Below are 23,391 nucleotides of genomic sequence, written 5' to 3' on the forward strand. Positions count from 1 at the left end.
TCAACTTGCATAATAATTATGCACACGTATTTTTCCTAATTTTATATGCTACAGTTGATTAATTACAGTGTCTCAGCAAAACAGTCTTTTCCATTGCTATTTGCTATTAAGTTTAATTTATAGACAGCATTTTTGTTTATTATTAGAATATGTTTTGAGTATTTTTACACCTCTGTACTCGCCTCATATTGTCTGTGTGTGCTACATTTTAAACTGATGTCGCCAGAGGGCGCGCAAAGACAAAAATGTATATATTTATTGAGTATTTTACGCTCCCATTCGCACGAGCTTGAACGTGAACGGGTTATATCCCTATATTAGCTGGTATAAGTTAAAAATGAAACATTCTGAATTCTTTACGCATTGACCAGAAACACAACTAGCTACCAGAAAAAAAGGTTCACTACTTTAAATATATTTATAAACAGCTAATTTAAACAAAAGAGCAAGTTGTTTTTGTAGATTTTATTTAATTTTCTTTTGATAACGAGTATAAAGTCGTAACAAATTTTTTTGCGCGACTTGATCACGGCACGGCGCGCTGCCGTGTCTTGTCCTCAGTGTCCTCAGTGGCTCGCAGCGCGTCGCGCTCCCCCCCGCCCCCCCAAACCGAATACGAGAGTGCGCGCGAGAAATGCAGCGCGAGACACACACCGAGCAGCCCCGATAAACCCCGCCGAATCCACGCGCACGGGAAAAAAGACACTGGGAAAAACAGCAGACGCCTGAGAAAGGAGTGACAGGAAAGTCCACCGCCGACGGTAAGAGTCTTTCACTCTTTTAGCAGATTAAATAAACACTCTGCCTCAGTTACATGAGGAATTTTTTTCTAGTTGGAGCGTGTCTGATAAATAAGAGCAGCTTCCATTTGGAGACACGGTAGTGAACCGGGGCAATATCGAAATCAAGTGCACTTTCAGCACGTCTTTCAGCGGGTGAATGGAGTAATAATGTATCTGAGCTTATTTCATTTATGAGATGCACAGAATTCACGCGGATGAACTGAGTGGAGAGGGGCGTGTTCTGCGCGTGTATGCCGTCGCTTTCGCGCTGATTATTATTATTTTAATGCGTCATAAGATGAATTAAGGAGTATTCGAATAAAGCGTAATGGATAATGCGTGTTTTCTGAGGCGCAAATGTATAAGTTTATTATAGGTTTTCAGAGCCATGTTTTGTATGGGGTAATAGTAATGGTTTTGGTTGTGTTTCCAAAGTAAATGCTGCTTTTTACTGTTTAAACACAGACGCGGATTTATGTCTTTTGTCAGAGCTGGCACACATTTTGCAGCACTGTCTAACTAGTGCACACGCGTGCGCGCACACTCACCCACCCACCCACACAAGCACACATAGCCTACACAGATATCACGGAGCCGAAGCTTATAAATAATATACACACGATAAATCCTTATAATTAATGAATACTGTTTGTACACGTTTTCTTTACCCTTTGTGATGCTATACAGTGTCAAAGAGTCAGTTTCTTAACTCTGTCACTTACTAATGTAAAGTGAACAGGATTTAGTTTTTTTCTCTCTATATCAACGGGCCTTTTATGATAGTATTTCTTTTCTTAGTTTATTATTATTTCAAGATACAGCCGTAATTGCCTGATCCTTTGTCTCTGCAGAGCACATGCGCATTGCGCGTAGGGTGTGGATGGACAGCTGATGCTTTTACCTCCTATATCTCTCACATTGTCTACTAATGATCTGTTTTTTTTTTAACGCACAACTGTATTTATGATTTGAATATTATTTTCTGCAGCTGTGTCTATCAATATTCCGTTTGTTGAGGAATCTATTTTACATTTCACGGCGATGCCGCAGACAATGAACCGAGTGAGGGAGAGAAAAAAAAAAGCTAGTGCTCAGATCCCCGCACACTAAAATCACACCGTGCAAAACGTCTCCGCCCAAATGTCGTTTTTTTCCTCTGGATGAGAGCCGGTATTATGGGACGGAGGTGAGTTTGAGAGAAGGAGCGGGTGGTGAGATGAGCGAGATGCTTCATAATCCACGCGTTCACACGCACCAATAAACCGCTGCTTGAATGAGTCGCGCGTTTCAACCTGGAAACATCAAACCACACTGAGCGCTGATTTGGCCTAAAAATTGAGGTATCCATTTACCAAATTGTTGAATTTTAAATGTTTAAAACATCAGAATAGTTAGGTGTTACCACAATCAAAAAATGTATAGTGTAAAAACAAATTCAAACATATTGGCTATTGATTATTGATCTTCCGTGAACTGGATTGATGACATACAAAATTGTTATAATGGTTGCTGCACTATGGAAATAGCATCTCTCCCTCTCTATGTGCAAGTTGGAGAGAGAGCGTGATAGGGATACATGAATATACATCAGTTCAGGTCTCATTTATTTGTCCAGTGCATTTGTATAATGCAGAAGAGCCTGAAGGCAACTCATGCAGGAGCCACTCAGCCACCAAAAACATTATTAACCCTGCATGAGTGAGTGCCAACAATTACAGAGCTGCACCTTTGGCTCTGAGTGCTCATGAGTTGAATTGGCAATAATCTTGATTAAATGTGTATTTTAGAATTTGAGATTCTCTGTATACTAGGTCACCCATGGAAACAAGAAGAGCAGTCAGGTGATTCATGTCCGTGCGAGACGCCCAGTTTCAAGCCCAGCTGGAGTTTTTTGTGTTGCAATAGCAGAGGAGAGCAGGACTCAGGAGGAAGCAGTGAGAGTGAGAAAGACCTTCATTGTCTGTTGGGTAGTTCATGATTGCAGATTTTACAGTCTGAATCAGGGCACATCAGTCTAGTTTCAGCCAAAGAGTTGAGAAAGAATGGATTTTCGTTTTTGAGCTTCGTTTTTTTTTTGCATTGTAGAAGGAGAGGAAACATTAGAAGGAACAGTAGAACTGTAGAAGGAAACAGGCATGTGATCAGCTAAAGCAGTGGTTCTCAAACTTTTTTGGTCGCGCCCCCCTTTAAACCTATAAAAAAATCTGGCAAAATACAGTAGAACCCATTATAATCAATGACACTGTGTACACTACGACACGCCAAATCCCAGACAGTAAACTGATGCGTTGTTCTATTTATGACGTACTGACACAAAGTTAAAATGATTTGCAATGGTCGCTTTGTCGCGTCCAGTGTAAAGCTGTTGCGGCGCAACTAGCGTATAGATACGGTGAGTGGTGAGTGAAGCCGAGAGCAAGATATGCCTCGTCATATTTTCTCGAAAGGAAGCTGGGAATTAAATCCATAGTTAAAATTAGATAAAAATATAGTCTCACATAATTCATTTAGCTTTTGAATAACCAGCACCTGCCTGGGTCTGTGCGACTTCATCTATGGCTTTTCTCTTCCCTTTCACAAACCGATCCATCTCCCATTCTAAAGTTACGTCCTTTGGCTGTTTGCTGTTTTATTTATTTTCTTTTTCTGCTGATGACCCACGCTCGACTTGAAGCAGCGCTGCTTAGATCGATCGGTGTATGACATCAAAGTACCGCGAGAGCTATAAGAGAGCGCGGACGTCTCCTTATGCTTTCTCTCGCCCCATTCTAAGTTACGTCCTTTGGCTGTTTACTGTTTTATTTCTTTTCTTTTTTCTGCTGATGGCCCGCGCCCCCCCTGCAATACTCGTGCGCCCCAGCCAGCACGGAATTGGACTTATGGATGCCCAATCCTTGGGTATGAATCCTGTCAAAAACATGACTCACAATGAAAGAGCTGAAAGATGAGAGATCAAAAACAAGCTAAAACAGCATGATTACGTTTTTGTGTCACATTCGCTTTTGTTCATACTATTGAGTAGGGTTAAGTGTAGTGCAGATGGTACATTATTTTAAAAACGTCACGGAGCATTAGAGTTATAGCGCCACTCAACGGACATTTCAAGTCACATAAAACTTACCATATATACGTTCATCTGTTCCGGGGAACAAAACCGTATACTCATTTAGCACCACTCAGTTGACATTTCACATCGAATGTGTTGCTACGTATTTCGCATCTTGCGATAAAATTCCCACTGGTACGTTTTCGTCATGAGATCATGCTCGTTTTAAGTGACCCAAACTTTCAGAGATGAAGTTCGTGTGAAGCAGCATTTACTGTGAATCGAGCCACTCCAGGGCTCTGAATCTTGAGCTGCTCACAAGTAAATAAACACAGTGCCGTGTTTCCCTCTGAAACACACAGTAGCCAATTATTGGCCAGCTAGCAAGTTTCACCATATATACTTGCCAACACCGTTTTTTTCTCGTGTTTGGTGCTTGCCGGTGTTTATTTTGGACTCTGGCTGAAATGAAGTAAATGTACTTGAAAACGCAGCACAGTTCATACTTCAGGTCGGAAAATACGGAAATATACCAAATATGTATGTTGTGATGCTCTACCTCAAATGTGCCACAAATCGACCAAGGCAATGCTCTAACATCTAATACTGAATTTGGTGCACCAGGTGCTTTCATATGAAAATTTTTAGATGGCTGTGATCACAATTTTCAGTGTTTGTCAGAAGAAGAGCGGGATAGACATGAAAGCAAGAGAGAGACAGGAAGGAGTCAGTGAGACAGGATGGCACTGACAGAGACAGAGGCAGCTCAGCCAAGCAGAGCTTTTGAGTGTGTGTGTGTGTGTGTGTGTGTGTTTGTTTGAGGAAGATCATTGAAAGGGACAGATAACTCAAGAACATCTGAGACGTTCCCAAATTAGAGATGCATTCAAAATCACTGTTATTTCTGGACTTGTCACTTAACTTTAAAAAAAAAAAAGAATTTCAGTCTACGTACCCATTCTGTCACACCGTTGTTAACTACTTCAGATTAGTGGAGCATTTTTTTATCATTTGATGTTTTCCTCAGGCAGCCTTAGTTGTGCTGGCAGAACTTGATAAGTTTTAGTGTCAGTCACTAGTCAGGTTCTGTCCCATCATGCTTTGCGGTCTGTGTGCACTGTGTGGAAAGTGATTGGTGGCTTTATGTGGAGCAGTAGAACTGAGCCTGATATTGTTTCACTTTTACATTTTTACAAAGCACATATTAAGCTTTCTGAACAATTTGTTGGCTTTTAAAATTATTTATGGCTACATACACATTGCAGCTAAATTCGGTTGTCATTTCACCTTTTAGTGCTTAACTTTCAGAAATTTAAGTGACAACTGAATTGACTCCTGAAAAATGCAAGTGTGTACAGAATCGAACCGAACAACTAGTTGTTAATGATGTATTTAAATGTGTTTCAGAGTTGTGTCTTTCCTGTATGTGCTGTGAAAGAAATTACAGGGTTTTGTCTCATTAGTGTTGCCAGATCTTTATAAAAAAAAAACAACAACAAATAAGAACAAACCTATAATATACTTACATCCAAATGCGTTATTTTGGAAATAAGCCACATACCAAAATATAGTGATCTGCACCTGCCTATTTTATTAACTCCATAAACTGTATAGCTTTATGAGTCAAGCCCAAAGATGCTTAATAATATGTGGACATGGCAACCCTTCAAGAGCGCTGTGCAAAGCAGACTTCCAAACATAACATGATGGCTCTGTTGATGGTGGTTTAGTTGAAATCTGTTGGATTAAAATTAAAAATTTTTGGAGTTGCATTGCTTTTGCAGGTTGTTTGCTGTTTTTTCACATTATTATTATTATTATTATTATTTGTTATTTTTTTTATTTTCTTTACAATATACAGCCATTAGTTGTGAAATCTTGAGAATTAAAGGGACAGTTCTCCCAAAAAAGCAACATTTTGTGTGAAAATGTTTCTGTGGAATGCTAAAGAAGATTTTGCTAAATGTACTGTATAATACTATATACATACAAAACAACACTGGATCCTATTGACTTTTTATGTATAAAACAGTTGAAACATTCTTAAAAATATCTTACATCACCCCTCAAGATGCAGGGTAACTTCATGTGTTAATTTATTTCTATGATTATGTGTTAATTACCTATGGATAAGCAGCAGCTCAGATTCCTCGATTCTGATATTGTGTGTCATCATGGAATCTCTCTCTGGGTTTCCATGACGATGACCTGAAGGAAGTGTAAGAATGAGCCAGAATGGCAGCTCTCCTATGGTTCCTACGGCAACAGCCAATCAAAGGCCAGACCCCCACTGACCCCACCTGTCTGTTACAGTCCCTTGGAGAGAGATACACACAAAACACAGCATTAGTGCTGGATGAGAGCATTGAACAGGCTAAATCTGACAATGACCAAAAGACATAAATGACATCAAATAATAATACATGTCAGCTGTTAGAGAGTGATAAATGTAGTCTGGTATCACTGTTTTTACAGTATAGAACCTTGTGAAAGTACAGACAGGAGTGAGGGCATATTTAAAAAAACACTTGTGTTCAGGACATCGACTATATAATCAAGGCCTAATGAACAATGCAGTCGCCTCTTGTTTAGACAGCAAGTTTCCCACAAGAATGAAAACATTAAACACTGTGTGGATTTGTATGTGTCCGGTTTTTTTTTCCATGGTGATATGTGAATTATGTTTAGACTAAGCCTAAATCTCAGATATTTAAAACAATAATATAAGTCTTTTTTAACTTCATGAAGTCAGATATGAAATCTTAAGTTAATACACTTTAAAAAAAAAAACCCAGATATATGTGCCATAAAAATGTCAAGTAAAAATATGTGGGCGTTTCTTCAACTATGAGCATATTTATGGCCCAAAGGCTGATTTTGTATTAAAGATTTCAACTCTTTCTTATAAATTCTTGGAAATATTTTATCATGCCTTCGTCATTTATTTTTTTGCTATTTTTGAAATGTGTTCTATGCATAGATTTTATTGTTTTACCTTTATCCCAAAGCCGGACATTTAATCTTAAAATATTAAAATCAATCATAAAATATTATTACAATTTCTAAAACTATGAGAATCTAAATAAAGCCTGAAATGTATTGTGTAGAAATGATTCATGTTGACTATCCCTTGGTTGTATCATTTCGATCACAACCAACATTTTTGTCACTAATAGAATTAGAATTAGAGTTTTCAAAAGTTAGCATACTTGTTTTATGAAGATATTAAAATGATTAATTTTTTTTATTAAGATTAGGTTATTAAGATATGAAAAATTAAGATATTTGAAGAAAGATCAACAAATATAAATTAAGAATGGAGAATTTCAGCAATTTTCAGTTAAGCTCGTTTTGTAAAATTGCACAAAAATATAAAAATGTTATTTTAATGTATATACAGTATTTATACTTTAATGCATATAGTATATTATACATAAATTAGCTGTAGAAAGACAAATTATTCTACCATTTTTATTCCAAAAATGTCCACAACATCATATTATCAAACACAATACAAAATTTGAGATGCAATGGAAATTACATTTGTTGGTTACGGAAAATAACAGAATTCTTCTGTAATGCCTGTATATTGACATTGTTATAGTTGACAGATTAAAAGTGGCACTGGCAATAGTTAAAGAAACACCCATAAGTGTGCTGTACATTTAATTCGTTACGTTTATATAGAGCTTTTCAAAGCACTCAAAGCGCTTTACATTGTGAGAGGGGGATCTCCTCAACCACCACCATTGTGCAGCATCCACCTGGATGATGCGATGGCAGCCATAGTGCGCCAGAACGCCCACCACACACCAGCTTACTGGTGGAGAGGAGACAGAGTGATGACGCCAATCAGTAGATATGAGGTCAGGCCATGATGTTCAGAGGCCAATGGGCAAATTTGGCCAGGATGCCGTGGGTCACACTTCTACTCTTTTCGAAAGATATCCTGGGATTTTTAATGACCACAGAGAGTCAGTACTTCAGTTTAACATGTAGCCTATATGTGTGTTCAAGTGTGTAAGCTCACATCTCATTTTATCAAGCATCTGTCAGTTACACGATTTATGGATGTTTGTACTTGAAGGACATGACACAATCAAATCTCCTACTATCCTGAAACACACATAGATACAAGGCTGCAGCTCAGGGTGAGGTTTAGGGATTGTGTGTGTGTAACTATCTCCGACTGGCTCCAGTGAGGGTGTTTTTAGGAGCCATGACAGCCTTAAATAAACACACACACACTCAAAAGTCAAAGTGCATTTTACCATCAATGAGCAGCTAAACAGTCATCAGAATAATGCGGAGTCTGTACACTACTGAAGAAAGAATCTCAAGGCCTTCGTGTGCACGAGCATGATTTTGTCTGCCAGTGGTGTTTATGTTCCGTCGCCGTTGTTTTCATTAGAGCAATTTCCATCCTGAGAGATGGCAGTGTGTGTGTAGGATGAAGGATTTTACCAGGTCAAAGTTTTCACAGTTCTCAAGACACTGTCCAAATGAGTTAGTAAACTACCTCAGCACTTCCAGATACTCTTGTTGAAACACTCAGGGATTTTGGAGTAAACCAATGTCTTCTTTGCTCTCTTTCTCTCTCTGTCTGTCCATTTGAACTCTGTTTATCTTAGTACTGGTTGTGAGACTGTTTTATTGCATTTGTGTTCATTTAAAATCTTCCCTCACTCTACTCTTTATGTTCCTGAAGTAGATGTTTCTGAGACAAAGTTAAATGGACTGCGATACACACACACACACACACACACACACACACACACACACACACACTTAAGGTCCTGATACTTTCTTCACATTCAACAAAATAACCCTAAAATAATAACCTTGTAAAAACAATACAATATGAATAGTCAAGGCACATTCTTGTGATACAAGGTTTATCTTACATTTTTAGAGTCAATAAACTGGAAGCTCACCAGTTATTCCAGTTATTGGGGGTTTGAACAGATGTTTGTCTGTTGTTGCTTGTAAAGCACTTTGAGCTTGGTAAAAGCGCTATATAAATTAAACTCAACCCAACTGCATCATCATTAACAGCTGCTTTCTTAGGATTTTAAAATGGCAGCACATTTAGTCAAGATACACATTTTTTTAGTTTGTTAACTATCTAGTTCAGTGTTGGTAAGATTTTAAGGGCAGTTTGATTCTTATGCTCTCATGCACATTTATTTGATGAATAATAAACTAAAAAACAAACTATATTGTGAAATTTTATGATGATTTATAGTAACTTTTTATTTTAATGTATTTAAACATATGCAATTAATAATTTAATTTGTTCCTTATGGCAAAGATGAATTTTAAATCTTCAGTGTCACAAGAAATCATTTTTAATTTGCTGCTCAAGAAACATTTCTTATTATTATCAATACTGAAAACAGTTGTGCTGCTTGATAGTGTTGTGGAACATGACATTTTTTCAAGATTATTTGATGAATAGAAAGTTTAAAAGAACAGAATTGATTCAAAATGTATTTTTAAATGTATATTTTATATTAAATTGAAAAATTATATTGAAATTTATATATTTTTTTAACAATGTAAAAGTCTTCATTGCCACTTTTGATCAATATAATGTGTCCTTGCTGAATAAAAGTATTAATTTGTGTTATTATTATTCAATTGTACTGACCACAAACTTTTGAATGGTAGTAAACTAGCAGAATGAGTAAATGAATTTTTGTAGGATCATTACAGAGCACTTTATTCATGAAACTCAGCGATATTTGCCTTTTGCAATTGGCGTCACTATTAACTGAAATTTTATAGGTGATTTTTGTGTACATTTTCTGCTGATAATGGCAGCAATAATTTATGATGGAGAAGAGCTCTTTAACAAGGCACCCAGTCCCAGACGTGCAGTGGGGTCACACTTTAAAAGAGCCAAATATAGCGCTTGAATAAAGTATGGCAGATTGTAGTAGTCTGCCTTATCCTCCACACCCTAGCATTTAGAAGTGGCCAGTAAGATGGGGATTTACAGCCTGCAAATGGTGTTCATCACCAATTTTGTGGCCAATTTCACACTGTTACCTAACTTGCATAATTGCTTTAGTGAATTATGCGCTGAAAGAATGCAATTACAGTGCTTTTAGCAGGTGCAATTCATCTTTCCCATTTTGATTTTAGTTCCATAGTGTGCAGTTAATGGTTCTGTGATTGTTAATAAGAGTCTAAAACATGTTCACTGATCAGGAAGAATCGGGAAGGAAGAGTGCTCACTGGACACACACACTTATGGCCAAAAAAACAACTTTTTCTTTTGTTTGTTTTGTTTTGGTGTGGGAAGTTTAGAAATTAAACAAAAGAATAATTACCTGGAGTGACTCTTTCTGTCAACAGTCACACTGTCTGTCATCCTGAAACCACATCTACCATTTGGCCCTTAACTCCTGATCTGTGTTAACAAGAATAATCAATAAAACAAACACAATCACAATTATCATCATATGACTCATCACTGCATATTTACTCTTCACATCATCTTGACCCATCAAACGAAAAACAGGAGCTTCTGGTTTCTCTGTCTGCTCAGTGTTCTGGAGTTATTCATTAGCCTGAGCTACTGTTTACGTAGAGGCCTGAGCCCTGGCCAACAATGTGCTAGTGTGTGTGTTTTGTTTGAGTATGTCTCTAGGGTTATGAACTTGTGTGTGTATGTGTGTATTTGAGTTTGGAGGATAGATCTAAAGTTATTAGTGTGTGTGTGTTATTACGGTGACGCATTACTGCCACACACATATTTTTTTCCCCACTCAATTATGTCGTAATAACGAGATATGTCATGTCGTTTTAATTAAATTTTTTCTCGTTAAAACGACATCTTTTCTCGTAATAACGAGATGTTTTCTCATTAAAACAACATCTTTTCTCGTAATAACGAGATGTGTAGTAAAAACAATATAATTATCTTGTTAAAACAACATCTTTTCTCGTTAAAACGACATTTTTTCTCGTAATAAGGACATATTATGTCATAAAAACGATATGTTTTCCCGTTATTATAGATATATGGTAGGCTATATGTGAGCGAGCTAAGTAACTGTCCGCGCTGCTGTCGCCACAGTCTGACATAAACGAGGATCTGCACGCTGCTGAAATTATTGAAATACACTGTTTTAAATGTATTTTAATGTAATGGTTTTAATTGTAGCGGCATGTTTATTAGGATTAATCTCCAATCTGTCTACAATATAGTGCTAACCAATAACTGCACTCAGACCCATGACTCGTTTAGACTATGATCAGATCAAAACAGTTATTTTTTAATAATCGACTCTGGCCTTAATATTTCTTTATTTGAATGACTGAAGTTTGATTTAAGCCTACCATATATCTATAATAACGGGATTATGACATAATATGTCGTTATTACGAGAAAAAATATGTCGTTTTAACGAGATAATTATATCGTTTTTACGACATATCTCGTTTTTATGAGAAAATATGTCGTTTTAACAAGAAAACATCTCGTTATTACGAGAAAAGATGTCGTTTTAACGAGAAAACATCTCGTTATTACGACATAATTGAGTGGAAAAAATAATATTTGTGTGGCAGCAATGCGTCACCGTATATAAACTTTGACCTGTCACATTCTCCTCTCCCTCCGCTCAAGTCCAGTCCTCACTAAAACATCTCAGAGTTGTGGCTCCACACTGCCTCCTGTTGACCTGGAGGTAAAACAACAGTGTCTGTATTCAACATACGAGCACACACGAGAGAAAGAAGAATATAAAGGATGAATGAGGATGAATGAGGATATGTATTATTAACTTATCTTCTACTCATTCATGTTTATTTTATCCTATGTTCACATATACTGTATTTAGGGTCCATAATATTTAGATTAGCAAGTTTGTTGCATACAAACGTGTGTTCAGCCAGTACACAACACAAGCCAATAAAATGATTCAAATACTCACTGAGAAGCATCTAAAACCAATATAATGGGGAAAAAGAGTGAATATGTAATATCTTAATAAGGTAACATACATGTTTTTGTCCGTATCTAATGTAGTTTATTGTATTTGAATATGAAACACTATAAGTTTTTGTTTGCTCCCAGAATGCATTTCTGCTGTTACAGCACAGTGATTGGGTCAGATTTTCTGCTCCAGTTTTCAACCCCCCTCCTCTGCCTCGAGCCCAGTGTGTGTGTGTGTGTTGAGTTTTAGAGTTACATAAGCAAATTCAAAGCTGCACACGTTTATATGGCAATACAGCTATATACTGTATATATATATATATATATATATATATATGTATGTGTGTATATGTGTATGTATGTATGTATGTATGTATGTATGTATGTATGTACAACTAATCTATCAAGTTAGTTTTAAGTTTTGAACAGTAAGTTTTTCTAAACATTCTATTCATCAAAGAATCCTAAAAAAGGACCATGCATAGTTTCACAAAAATATTAAACAGCACAGCTGCAAGATTAATAAAAACAAGAAATTGATTTCTGAAGGATCATATGACACTGAAGACTGGAGTAATGGCTGTTGAAAGTTCATCGTTGCATCACAGTAATAATTTACTTTTTAAATATATATTCAAACACAAAACAGTTACTTTAAGAGAGATGTATGCATTAAAAAAATTACATACCCAAACTTTTAAACAGTAGTGTATATACATCAAATGTATAAGTAACTAAGAGTTAATAAATTATTTTAATTAATATTTTTTTCAGTTACATGTGCTCAAAGCTCTTTGCACTTCAAATAGCGCAAATTGATGTCTGTGTGATGTATGCCACACATTGTGTGCAAAAATGTTTAAAATATATAATATAAAGAGCAGATATAAACAGTACAATCCAATATGCAATAAAACAAACGAGAGTTTCTGAAAAAAAATCAAAGGAAGTTTCTAAGCAGCAGAACATTTTAAATTACTGTAATATAAAATAAAAACCTAAACACACAATTTTACTGAGAAGTCACTGTCCTTGCACAGTACTAAATACTTGCTTTACATATAGTAACAAATTCATTGTTAATTTAAAATCTAAAATTAGTGACTAAAAATATTTCTTTGCTGCACACACAATAATGAAAAGTGTTTATCAATTAGATTTTGCAGCCCTAGTGACCAGTAAACACTCTCCACTTTGCAGCTCTGCCTGTCACGGTGCGGTAAGGGAGCACCGTGGAAAAACAGGGTCTGGGTCCAAATGCAGGGGAAACTAGATTTATTGAACAGAAAGGCAGACAAAAAGAAACAAAAACAGATCAGAACAGATCAACAAAACAGGATCAGGTGAGGGATATAAATTTGGCAACCAACATGCTTGCATCAACCTACATACAAAACAACTACAATTACAATTAATTCAGGTAGAGTGGTGAGTGAGAGGAGAATATATAGTTTGTGACAATGGGGAACAGCTGAGGGTGAAATGAGTGACAGGTGAGTAGAGTCTGGGGAATGGAGTCTGGGAGGAAGGGAGATGGCGATCTCTGGTGGTGAGAGGGAGAAACAAAGGGCCCGGACCCCTGACAGCTTTGTAGAATATGAAAATTAATAATGGAAAAGTAAACCTTATCCAAAACAAAGACTGTTGACAGCTTGGCTGAGCACAGCATAATCCTTGGGTAATCAGATTCAGATAACTAAACCAGATAATTAATGCATTAATGGTCAACTAAAAAAAAACATGAGTGTGTGCACAGGTGTGTGGCGTCAAGGTAACGGAGTCCGGGAGGATGGGAAGTGGCGACTTCTGGTGGTGAGAGGGAGAACACCAGACCCAGACCCCTGACAGGACCCCTCCTCTAAGGAACGGCTTCCAGACATTCTCGAGCGCCCAACCAGGGGGACGGCAGAGCAGGGGCGGAGTAGGGGGAGGGATGGGGGGGCCAGGTCCGTGTGCTGGAGGGGGACCTGGGGACCCAGGGCAGAACCAGCGGCCACCACAGCGGTGTGTGTGTAGCTGCCATCTTGGAACGGGCAATGGCGGGCTCTGCCGCTTCGGGAACCCCAGAGGCGAGCACTGCCGCTTTGGAAAGACCAGATGTGAGCTTCGCCGCCTTGGAGGAAGTGCGAATGGACACTGCCGCTTCGGGGGAACGGTGAGCGGACACTGCCACTTCGGGAGATTTGTGAGCACACACCGCCGCCTCGGGGGAACTGTGAGCGGACACCACCGCTTCGGGAGATTTGTGAGCAGACACCGCCGCCTCGGGGGAGCTGTGAGCGGACACCGCTGCTTCGGGAAGGCCTGAAGTGGGCTCCGCCGCCTTGGAGGGAATATCAGCGGGCTCCACCTCTTCGGGAAGGCCTGAAACTAGCTCCGCCGCCTTGGAGAGAATACTAGCGGGCTCCGCCACTTCGGGAAGGCCTGAAGCGAGCTCCGCCACCTTGAAGGGAACATCAGCGGGCTCCGCCGCTTCGGGAAGGCCTGAAACAAGCTCCGCCGCCTCGGAGAGAGTACTAGCGGGCTCCGCTGCTTCGGGAAGGCCTGAAGCGAGCTCTGCCGCCTCGGAGGGAACATCAGTGGGCTCCGTCGCTTTGGGAAGGTCTGAAGCGGGCTCTGCTGTTCCGGGAAGGCCTGAAGCAAGCTCCGCCGCCTCGGAGGGAACATCAGCGAGCACCGCCGCCTCGGGGGCTTTACGAGCAGGCCATGCCGCTCACACCGACATCAGCGGGGGTTCCTGCACGCTGCGTATCAGCCCGGGACGCGCCGGGAATTGGCGTGAGGTACTGGGTGCGGCAGACGAGGCCTCTGACGCTCTTTGTATTGCCGCTTCGGGAGAACTGTGAGCGGGCTCCGCAGCTAACTCCACCCTGAAGGCTGAGCCTCTCAAATGCAGAGCCAGGTTAATGTAGTCCTCCAGCGACTCATCGGGGACCCAGTATGGCATCAGGGACTTGAAGGGCCCGGCCAGGCCTCCCCAGAAGACGACCATGAGTCAGGTCTTCTCCATCGCCGACCGATGAGCCACTCCAAAGAAGTCCCTGGCGTACTCCTCAATACTCTGGTCTCCCTGACGGATGTTGAAGAGTTTCCCTGCTGGACCCATGTCTGCTGGCTGAATTCTGTCATGGTGCGGGTAAGGGAGCACCGTGGAAAAACAGGGTCTGGGTCCAAATGCAGATGAAACTAAATTTATTTAACAGAAAGGCAGACAAAAAGAAACAAAAACAGATCAGAACGGATCAACAAAACAGGATCAGGTGAGGGATACAAATTCGGCAGCCAACGTGCTTGCATCAACCTACATACAAAACAACTACAATTACAATTAATTCAGCCAGGCAGAGTAGTGAGTGAGAGGAGAATATATAGTCTGTGACAATGGGGAACAGCTGAGGGTGTAATGAGTGACAGGTGAGTGGAGTCTGGGGAATGGAGTCCGGGAGGAAGGGAGATGGCGACCTCTGGTGGTGAGAGGGAGAAACAAAGGGCCCGGACCCCTGACACTGCCCTGGGCCCTAGCCTCTACGATGGAGCTCTGTCGTGGGGCCTAGCCAATACAGCTTCATCTGAAGGTTTAATCTTACTGATGCATTGAGCATCAATGTTCAGTCTTCCCTTAAAGTGGAAATGAAGCAGTCAGTCAAGTTTACATTATTTAGTAAAGTGATTTCCACTTTGATTAAAAAATATATAATAAACTTTTTTTGCATTGCTCTGTACTGGAGCTGAAGCCAAAAGTGCAGTTCATCCTTTAATTTTCAATTTGGCAATGAGGCTTTTGAATACTACTTGTACACACTGCATAGACAGTTTACAAGCCACACCAGGATCGAATTTACTACCAATCAGCAGGTTTCACACAGTCAGTGAATTTCAAGCCTCCTATACAGATGAGACAAGCTCATAGATGCACACACACACTGCAGCGTATTGTTTAACGCTGAAACAGCGTGCTGCTGTCTGCTTGACTCAGTGGAGATGGGACAGATAGTGTCTATTGTTCTCTTGCACACTGCAAGGAAAGATTTCCATGTTTCCATTGTCATATGTGTGTGTGTGTGTGTGTGTGAAACACTCAACTCACATGTTGGCTTCACATGATTACTGCTCTCCTTCTGTCTGGAGAATAACTGTATGTGTGTGTGCAAGTGTGTCATTGCACAGATGGTTGTTGAGCTCAGGAACGCTAAAGCAGCCAACAGGGACACTGGAGTGAGAGAGAGAGAGCGAGAATGTGTTTAGCACAGCTCCTTATTCAGAATGGGTCACGTGAGCACCCGGTTGCCTTGGTAACTGCGGTTCTGAATTGCAGGTAGTATGGCTCAGAGATGCTGTCCTTTAAAACCCCCTCCATCTATCTAGATAACTATCAGCACTAGAGTCTGATTACTGATTAATGATCTAGTTTTGATGCATGATATGATAGAACCTTGACAGGCTGTCTCAGAGATTTGAGTTTAGCCTTCTGAGCCTTCATTAGCTCTCTGTTTCAGGATTGAAGTGCATGTGCTAAAATAAACCCAGAGCAGAACATACAATGTATATTCATCCTATTTTTTTGCGCTCTCTCATTATGACACCTTGCACAGACCTATTTGCAGACAGGGTTTTTTTTAGTACCTGTTAAAAGCATGAATTACATTTTTCTTCCCAGTATGTCATTCTGATTATGCAAGACATGTAGTGTTTGACATGCTACACTTGAATTTCCACAAATAATCCCAGAGGAAAATTTTATTGCTCAGTGGTTGCTCTTTGCTCATGGCTCAGGAAGCAATAGAGGAACCTTTTTTAAATCTTTGTCTTTTATGTTTCTCCTAAAATTCCTGTGGAATTTAAACCAGAAACAATTTAGATAGCTGTTGACAGTATAGAATAATATTACAGTATTTTATAGTAAAGTATAGCCCAGGGGTTTTGGAGCCTGCAAAGGAAAGCAAGATGGTCTGTAGAAATAACTAAATAAATAAAACTTAGATTACACTAAATCAATTTAACAGTCCTATAATTAACATTTTAGGAATATATTTATTATGTAATTTTTTCATAGTATAAATTGGGTCTTTATACAAGAAGCTATATAGATGCCTTGTAAATTTTATGGATGGGAGCTGACTAAAATTGATCATATTTGGGGGTTTGTGGCATTCAAAAGATTGTAATCTATTGGTATAGCATTATATAGTTTAGTCTTGAATATTTTATGATAGTCAAGATTATTTGGAAAGAATTAAATGAAAATAAATTTTTTATTATAATCTCATCTTGCAGACTGGTACATGTATTTTGGCAAATCTGAACACAGTTTGAGACATTGTCGAGATCTGAAACTCTAGAGGAGATGTTTGAGTTTTCTAGGGTCCATTTCTTACAATTTGTTTTAGCACACTGCTGTTTGAGAAACAACAAAAGATTTCCTTTATGATTTTAGAGTTAAAATAAAAGATGAAACGGACAGTTCAAGAACTCATTCTGAGTCATTGCAGCCAGTGTTATAGATTGTCCTGTTTCTCTCTTTCACAGGTCAGAGGTAAAATGGGAGGGAAGCTGAGCAAAAAGAAGAAGGGATACAATGTGAACGACGAGAAGGCGAAAGAGAAGGACGCAAAGACGGAGGGAGTGTCGGCGGAGGAGGGCGAAGCTCCTAAGGAAAACAATGAGGGCGCTCCTGCTGCCACCGAGACAACCAATGACACGGCGGCGGCCGCCAAAGAAGCCACGCCCACCGCTGATAGCAACTCCACTGCACCCAAGGAGGAGGATAAAAGCGCCACCCCTCCGAAGAAGGAGGAGCCTGCGGTGAATGCTAATGCTCCTAAAGCTTCTGATGCCAAGAGCAGCGAGGCTGCGAAAGTAGAACCCGCCAACAGTCCAGATGCCCCTCCTGCCAAAGCGGAAGAAAAATCCGCCCCTTCTGCAGCTTCGGCCAATGAGAAAGAAGCTGTGAAAGAGCCTGCTAAAGATCCCACCCCTCCTGTAGCCAAAGCGATGGAGAGCAAGCCCGACGCTGAGTCTAAAAAGACTGAGGCTCCACCTGAAAAAGAATCTGCCCCCGCAGAGCCAATCACCACGGAGTCCAGCCCCGCCCCCAACAAGGAGCAAGCAGTCGTTGTGCAGGATTAACAGAAGGAACAGTTAATGACAAGATTAATGACAAATGAAAAACCAGATCAAATCTAAATCATTAAAACTAGCCCGCCCATTTTAAACTATATCAGTAATTATAATATGAATAATGATAATAGTAACAATAACAATAATGATTTTAACAGGCTGGACTGATCATTGTGTTGGTGATGGACATGATCATGGTGAATAAGACTGGCAGTTGTGATGATATTATCTTTAATATCCAATTGAACTTTGATACAAACCACCAGCCCCCAACTCTCTCTCTCTTTATCTCTTTTCACCTTTCTTTCTACCTCCATTCAGTGAGGGGTGGAATACAAACATGGATCTATTCATTGCCACCCTCCGAATCTCACTTCCCTCCATTTGAGTGTAATGTGATGGCAGTGGGTGGGGTTAATATATATGTGTGTGTGTGTGTGTGTGTGTGTGTGTGTGTGTGTGTGTGGGGGGGGTCCAATTGAACTTTGATACAAACCACCAGCCCCCAACTCTCTCTCTCTTTATCTCTTTTCACCTTTCTTTCTACCTCCATTCAGTGAGGGGTGGAATACAAACATGGATCTATTCATTGCCACCCTCCGAATCTCACTTCCCTCCATTTGAGTGTAATGTGATGGCAGTGGGTGGGGTTAATATATATGTGTGTGTGTGTGTGTGTGTGTGTGTGTGTGTGTGTGTGTGTGTGGGTGTGTGCGTGAGTGACAGTAGTAGTAATAGTAGTAGTCCATCCTCCCTGATACATATTCCATATTTCCTGTTTGCTGCTTTCTAGTTAGTGATTGGCATTGTGTCTTTGCTTATCTCCCGACTTTCCTACTTTCTTTGTTTCTCTCTCTCTGTTTTTCTCATATATCAGTGGAAACAAAATCAGTGTATAGCACAATGCATCAAACACACACATACACACACGCACAGTTTTTTAAAGGAACAGTTCACCCAAAAATGATGATATAAACTTGTATGACTTTTTGTCATCCGCAGAATGCAAAAAGAAAGAAGCTGAACGAACTGCTCATTTCCTTGCACGAAAGTGAATGGGGGACTATATCTGTCAAGCTAGATTTTGAGTAAAAAGCAATTTAGATTTCAAAGACGACTTTGAATATAGTGCACAAGCCGTATAGACTACTTTTGTGAAGCTTTTATGGTGCTATTTTGTCCTTTTTGGAGCTTGACAGATTTCGGTCCCCATCCCCTTTTACTGTATAGAAAATAGCAGCATGCACATTCTTCAAAACGTTTCCTTTTGTGTTACACGTAAGAAAGCAAGTAATACAGGTTTGACGTGAAGATAAGTAATTTTAATTTTAAGGTGAACTATCCCTTTAATTGGATGTTTGAAGGTTCATTTAAAGTGTGTACATGTGTGAAGGGATCCGGGAGTATGAAGTGAGTGTGTGTATGGAGTTATGCATGGTATGAGCATGCGTTTTCTGCATGTGTGTGTGTGTGTGTGTGTGTTAACAGAGTTCTGGTCTTTCTGTACTTTGAAAGCAGCAGATGTCATGTCAGAGAGACAGAGAGAGAGCCCAGACCTCCAAACTCACCAAACAGGACACACTTCACACACACCAATCTCTCAATATGCTGACAGAACAATGTGAGCGTTGTGTGTATCTGTATGTGTGAGACTGTGTGTGTGTTTTGCATGTCAGTGGTTGGCCCTATTGTTGTGTATTTTTGGTTTCTGTGGAGATAATGTTGCTACAGGTGATATTTCATTTGAATTAACACACACGCTCTCTCTCGCTTTCTCTCTGTTTCTTTCTCTATCATTCCTTTTATTTTCCAAAATTCCCTGGTAAAATAAAAAATAAAAATAAAATGGAAGAACTGAGATATATGTACTTGTATACATGGAGCAACATTAATAAAATGATAGAAACAGATTGAAAATCAGCTCAAATGTCTTGATTTTTGTGTTTTCATAAGTTCACAGCCATAGTATTTCTGCCTAACACATTTGAATATATTTTAATGTTCATGACAGTTCAAACTAATTAAAACTTCAAAGCATGTATCTTGATGGGAAAAAAAAGACTAGTCTAATTTTACCTGCAACAAATCCAAACTGTTATGTAAGCTGTCATTACACTGCAATACAGGCACAGAAGACACATTTGAAGCAGGATATAAACCAAAAGCAGTACATTTACACACTTTATAACATGGCACAGGGGAAGAAGAAATGTGTTTGCAGTTGCACGAATCACGATTGTGGGAAGAAATGTTGATGTTAAAGAGAAATGCTAATATTCTTATACAACCACTAAATCTGATACTGTACAAACTACTAATAATTTAAATGAGTTCAACTAGAATCAAGCTACTCTTTTGCAAGCTATTGGGAAGGACTGGATTCTAATATTATATATCAAATATAAATATATATAATATGCGTTGATAATTTCCCACTTTAAACATGAATTTAATGTAAAATGCAATCTATGTGCATTAAACAATTAGCATAAATGCACTTAGTCAGCAAATTTTTGGCAGGCCATTTACACAACACTGTTTTCAACAAAAAATGGAAAACTTTTAATGCACTTTGGCCATTCATTTACATGACAACAGCATTTTGGGGGCCTGAAAACTAACTTTTGAAAACAGGTTTCATAGTGCAAGTTTTTAAAAACAATACCATTGTCGTCTACGTGTAAACTACAACATATTTACAACATATTATATATACAACCTGAATTTGCATAATACAGCATTTTTTGTTATTTTCGTGGATCCGTGTGAACGGGGATGGTATTGCAGGAAAAATTGATCTGTTTTTAGTACATTGTTGTCTAGTAAACATACCCCCAGTCATTTCAATAGGAATCCACCTGATCTGGAATTTTGCATTAGGGCAAAAGATTTCCCCTTGTTTTGAAAATCATGTCTGAGCTATACTTAATACATTGCTACACTAATGACAACAGACAATTTACCTTTTTGCATAGAAATATCGCACCAAAATAACCATAGCAACAACTTGAGCGCTAACAAAAAATTGAGCCATTGCAAAAAGCTTGATTGACAGGTGATCTGACCAACCATAACGCCATAATCCGTCATTTTATCCGACAAACAAATCAGACAGGAGAGTAGATTAAACTTGAAAACTTAAACTTGAAAAATGGTGTGTATTGACGTCTTTCCACTGTTCGAAATGAAATACGTTCTGATGTTCATTCATGTTCATTTTGTGCTTTAAGTAAATATGAAAAGACGATTGGTTCATGTGCTGCTTGAACTGAGGCGCTACAGCGATCTGTCACGACACATTGAAGAGCCACAAAACGGTATTTATTGTTTGAATTTCTTAAAAGAATGAAAGATTTTAAAGCTGAGACCATGTTTCATACCAGAAGTAACCAAGACAGTACTTTTGGTATGAAACAAAATCAGAAGTACTGTTCTCCTCAGTGTCATCACTATGACACACTTAATTTTGCCGGGTTGACGTTATCTTTCACGCTTGTAAAATCAAAAGTATTTTTCTTCATACAATTTTGAGGTGATATTTGTGTTTTATCACAGTTTAATCATAATGAATTCTCCTGATGGACACTCATGGCATTTGTTATTAGTTTATCCATAAATTTTTAGTTCGCTACATTATTAGTTTATCCATACCCGTCTTGGATGGTTTTGATTTCAAAAAATAAACGGACAGTTTATTAGCCACATTCTTTTAAAGGATTTTATAATACTGAAGCTAAATAAAAATTTGAGGTTATTTGTTTAAATATTTCAGGTCTTCTCTCCTTTTATCTCCCTTTATCTCTCTCTCGTTCTCTGTGTCTTGTCTCTGGGTTGACTGGGTTCATGTATGACTGCCTTTGGGCCTTAGTAATGGTCGCCAAGCCTCTGATCCCATAGCAACCGGTCACTTGGTTTTGTAAGGCAGAAGGAGAGGAGAGGAGAGGACACACACACTTAACACACATATCAAACCAAATGTAACACTCCTACAGTTCTGACGGATGCACTGACTATGGCCTACACAGTTCTCTATCTGTTCCCTACAGTTTAAAGAATAATGAGCTATGCAAATCCAAACCTAAATATAAACCACAGCTCTGTTTCTAAGACCAGATTTAAGTTCCAGTGGGAAACTATCAGAGAAAATACAGACTGATCAGAACCTGGGAGCGATATCCGTGAAAGAAAGCTTATATTTTCATCACTTCCACACATAACATACATGAATGAAACGGGCACCAACATCAGCATTAACACCTGATTGGATATGGAGGTAACCATGGATACAGATCTTGCCTAGCAACAAGAACGAATGCATACGTTGTAAACCCCGCCTACCTGATAGAACGCACATACCTGCACACTCGCACTCACATACCTGCACATGCTCACACACACAGTCTCTCATTTGTCACTATCCACCCACCTCTTGTTTTTATTTCCTGTTTACGCCCCCATGCTCCCCCCAGCCCGAATCAGCAAGGTCCCTGGAGGGAAAATTGCCGCCTGTCATTGGCTGACTGCATCTCCATGGTGACGCAGCTGCAGCTGTGCTTGTGCAAGCAGCAGAGAAACACAGTGTGTATAAATCTCGTTCCAGCCTATAATGGTGTCAGATAAATTGAGATGAGAGGTCACTCCAGTCACCTGTGCAGGTGTGTTTAGTTATGCTAAAAATAGACCGCAGCATATATTATGCCCACTCTACAGCATGTCAGCTCAATTCTAGATTCAGGCTCAAACTAAAAGCTCCTGAGGGCTGCATCCTAAAGAAAATATGTTTCAGTTTGTTTGGCGGTTGCCCCTTCATAACTCAGCAGACTTAAAGGGGTCATATGATGCAATTTCAAGTTTTCCTTTCTCTTTGGAGTGTTATAAGCTGTTCGTGCATAGATAAGATTCCTAAAGTTGCAAAGACTACAGTCTCAAACCCAAAGAGATATTCTTTATAAAAGTTAAGACTCGTACACACCCTCCTAAAACGCCTCGTTTAAACACGCCCCCACATGCCTACGTCACTGTGTGGGAAGATTTGCATAATGCCGCCCAAATGTTCACACAAAGAAAGAAGGCATAACTGTGATTCTCGCTGTAGTATTGTTGCGGCGCTGCCATGTCGTGGAGACGCTGTGTTTCGTTGTGAAAGCGAAACTACTTTGTTTGGAGGACACAACTAGAAATCAGTGGTTAAGTTGTATTTATAACACTGTTCCAGAACAGTTCAACCCAAATATTTGTGTGTGTGCAACACATTTTACGGAGGACTGTTTCCAGATCCTGGGAGAGTAGCCTACAATGCCATCTGTGCTCAAAGGCTGTTTCTATAAAGTGGGGCAATTCCAACTTGGCAACGTTTTCATATTTAAAGAATTTGCCACTGACGATTCAAACGCGAGGTTTGAGCAGTGTAGAGTAGCGCTTGTTGTTTGCCGTTTCTCCGATCACAAATGCAGACATGGCTTTATGTTTACGCGGCACGATACGCAAAGCAACACGTAAAA

General features: G+C 39.4%; 1 protein-coding gene across 1 annotated transcript; it reads left to right on the forward strand.

Annotated features, from left to right (window-relative positions):
• Window positions 1–589: 589 nt before the first annotated feature.
• On the forward strand, window positions 590–18,354 carry LOC107659721 (brain acid soluble protein 1 homolog). Its single transcript, XM_016448749.1, has 2 exons — window positions 590–761; window positions 17,300–18,354. The coding sequence occupies exon 2, from the start codon at window positions 17,312–17,314 to the stop codon at window positions 17,897–17,899; it is 588 nt and encodes a 195-aa protein (XP_016304235.1). The 5' UTR covers window positions 590–761; window positions 17,300–17,311; the 3' UTR covers window positions 17,900–18,354.
• The last annotated feature ends 5,037 nt before the right edge of the window (window positions 18,355–23,391 follow it).

This window comes from Sinocyclocheilus anshuiensis, unplaced genomic scaffold, assembly GCF_001515605.1.
Source record: "Sinocyclocheilus anshuiensis isolate Anshui unplaced genomic scaffold, SAMN03320099.WGS_v1.1 scaffold850, whole genome shotgun sequence".
Taxonomy (NCBI): domain Eukaryota; kingdom Metazoa; phylum Chordata; class Actinopteri; order Cypriniformes; family Cyprinidae; genus Sinocyclocheilus; species Sinocyclocheilus anshuiensis.

Excerpts from the sequence above, each read along its gene's own strand:
- LOC107659721 (XM_016448749.1), top strand. The coding sequence starts at position 17,312 with ATGGGAGGGAAGCTGAGCAAAAAGAAGAAGGGATACAATGTGAACGAC.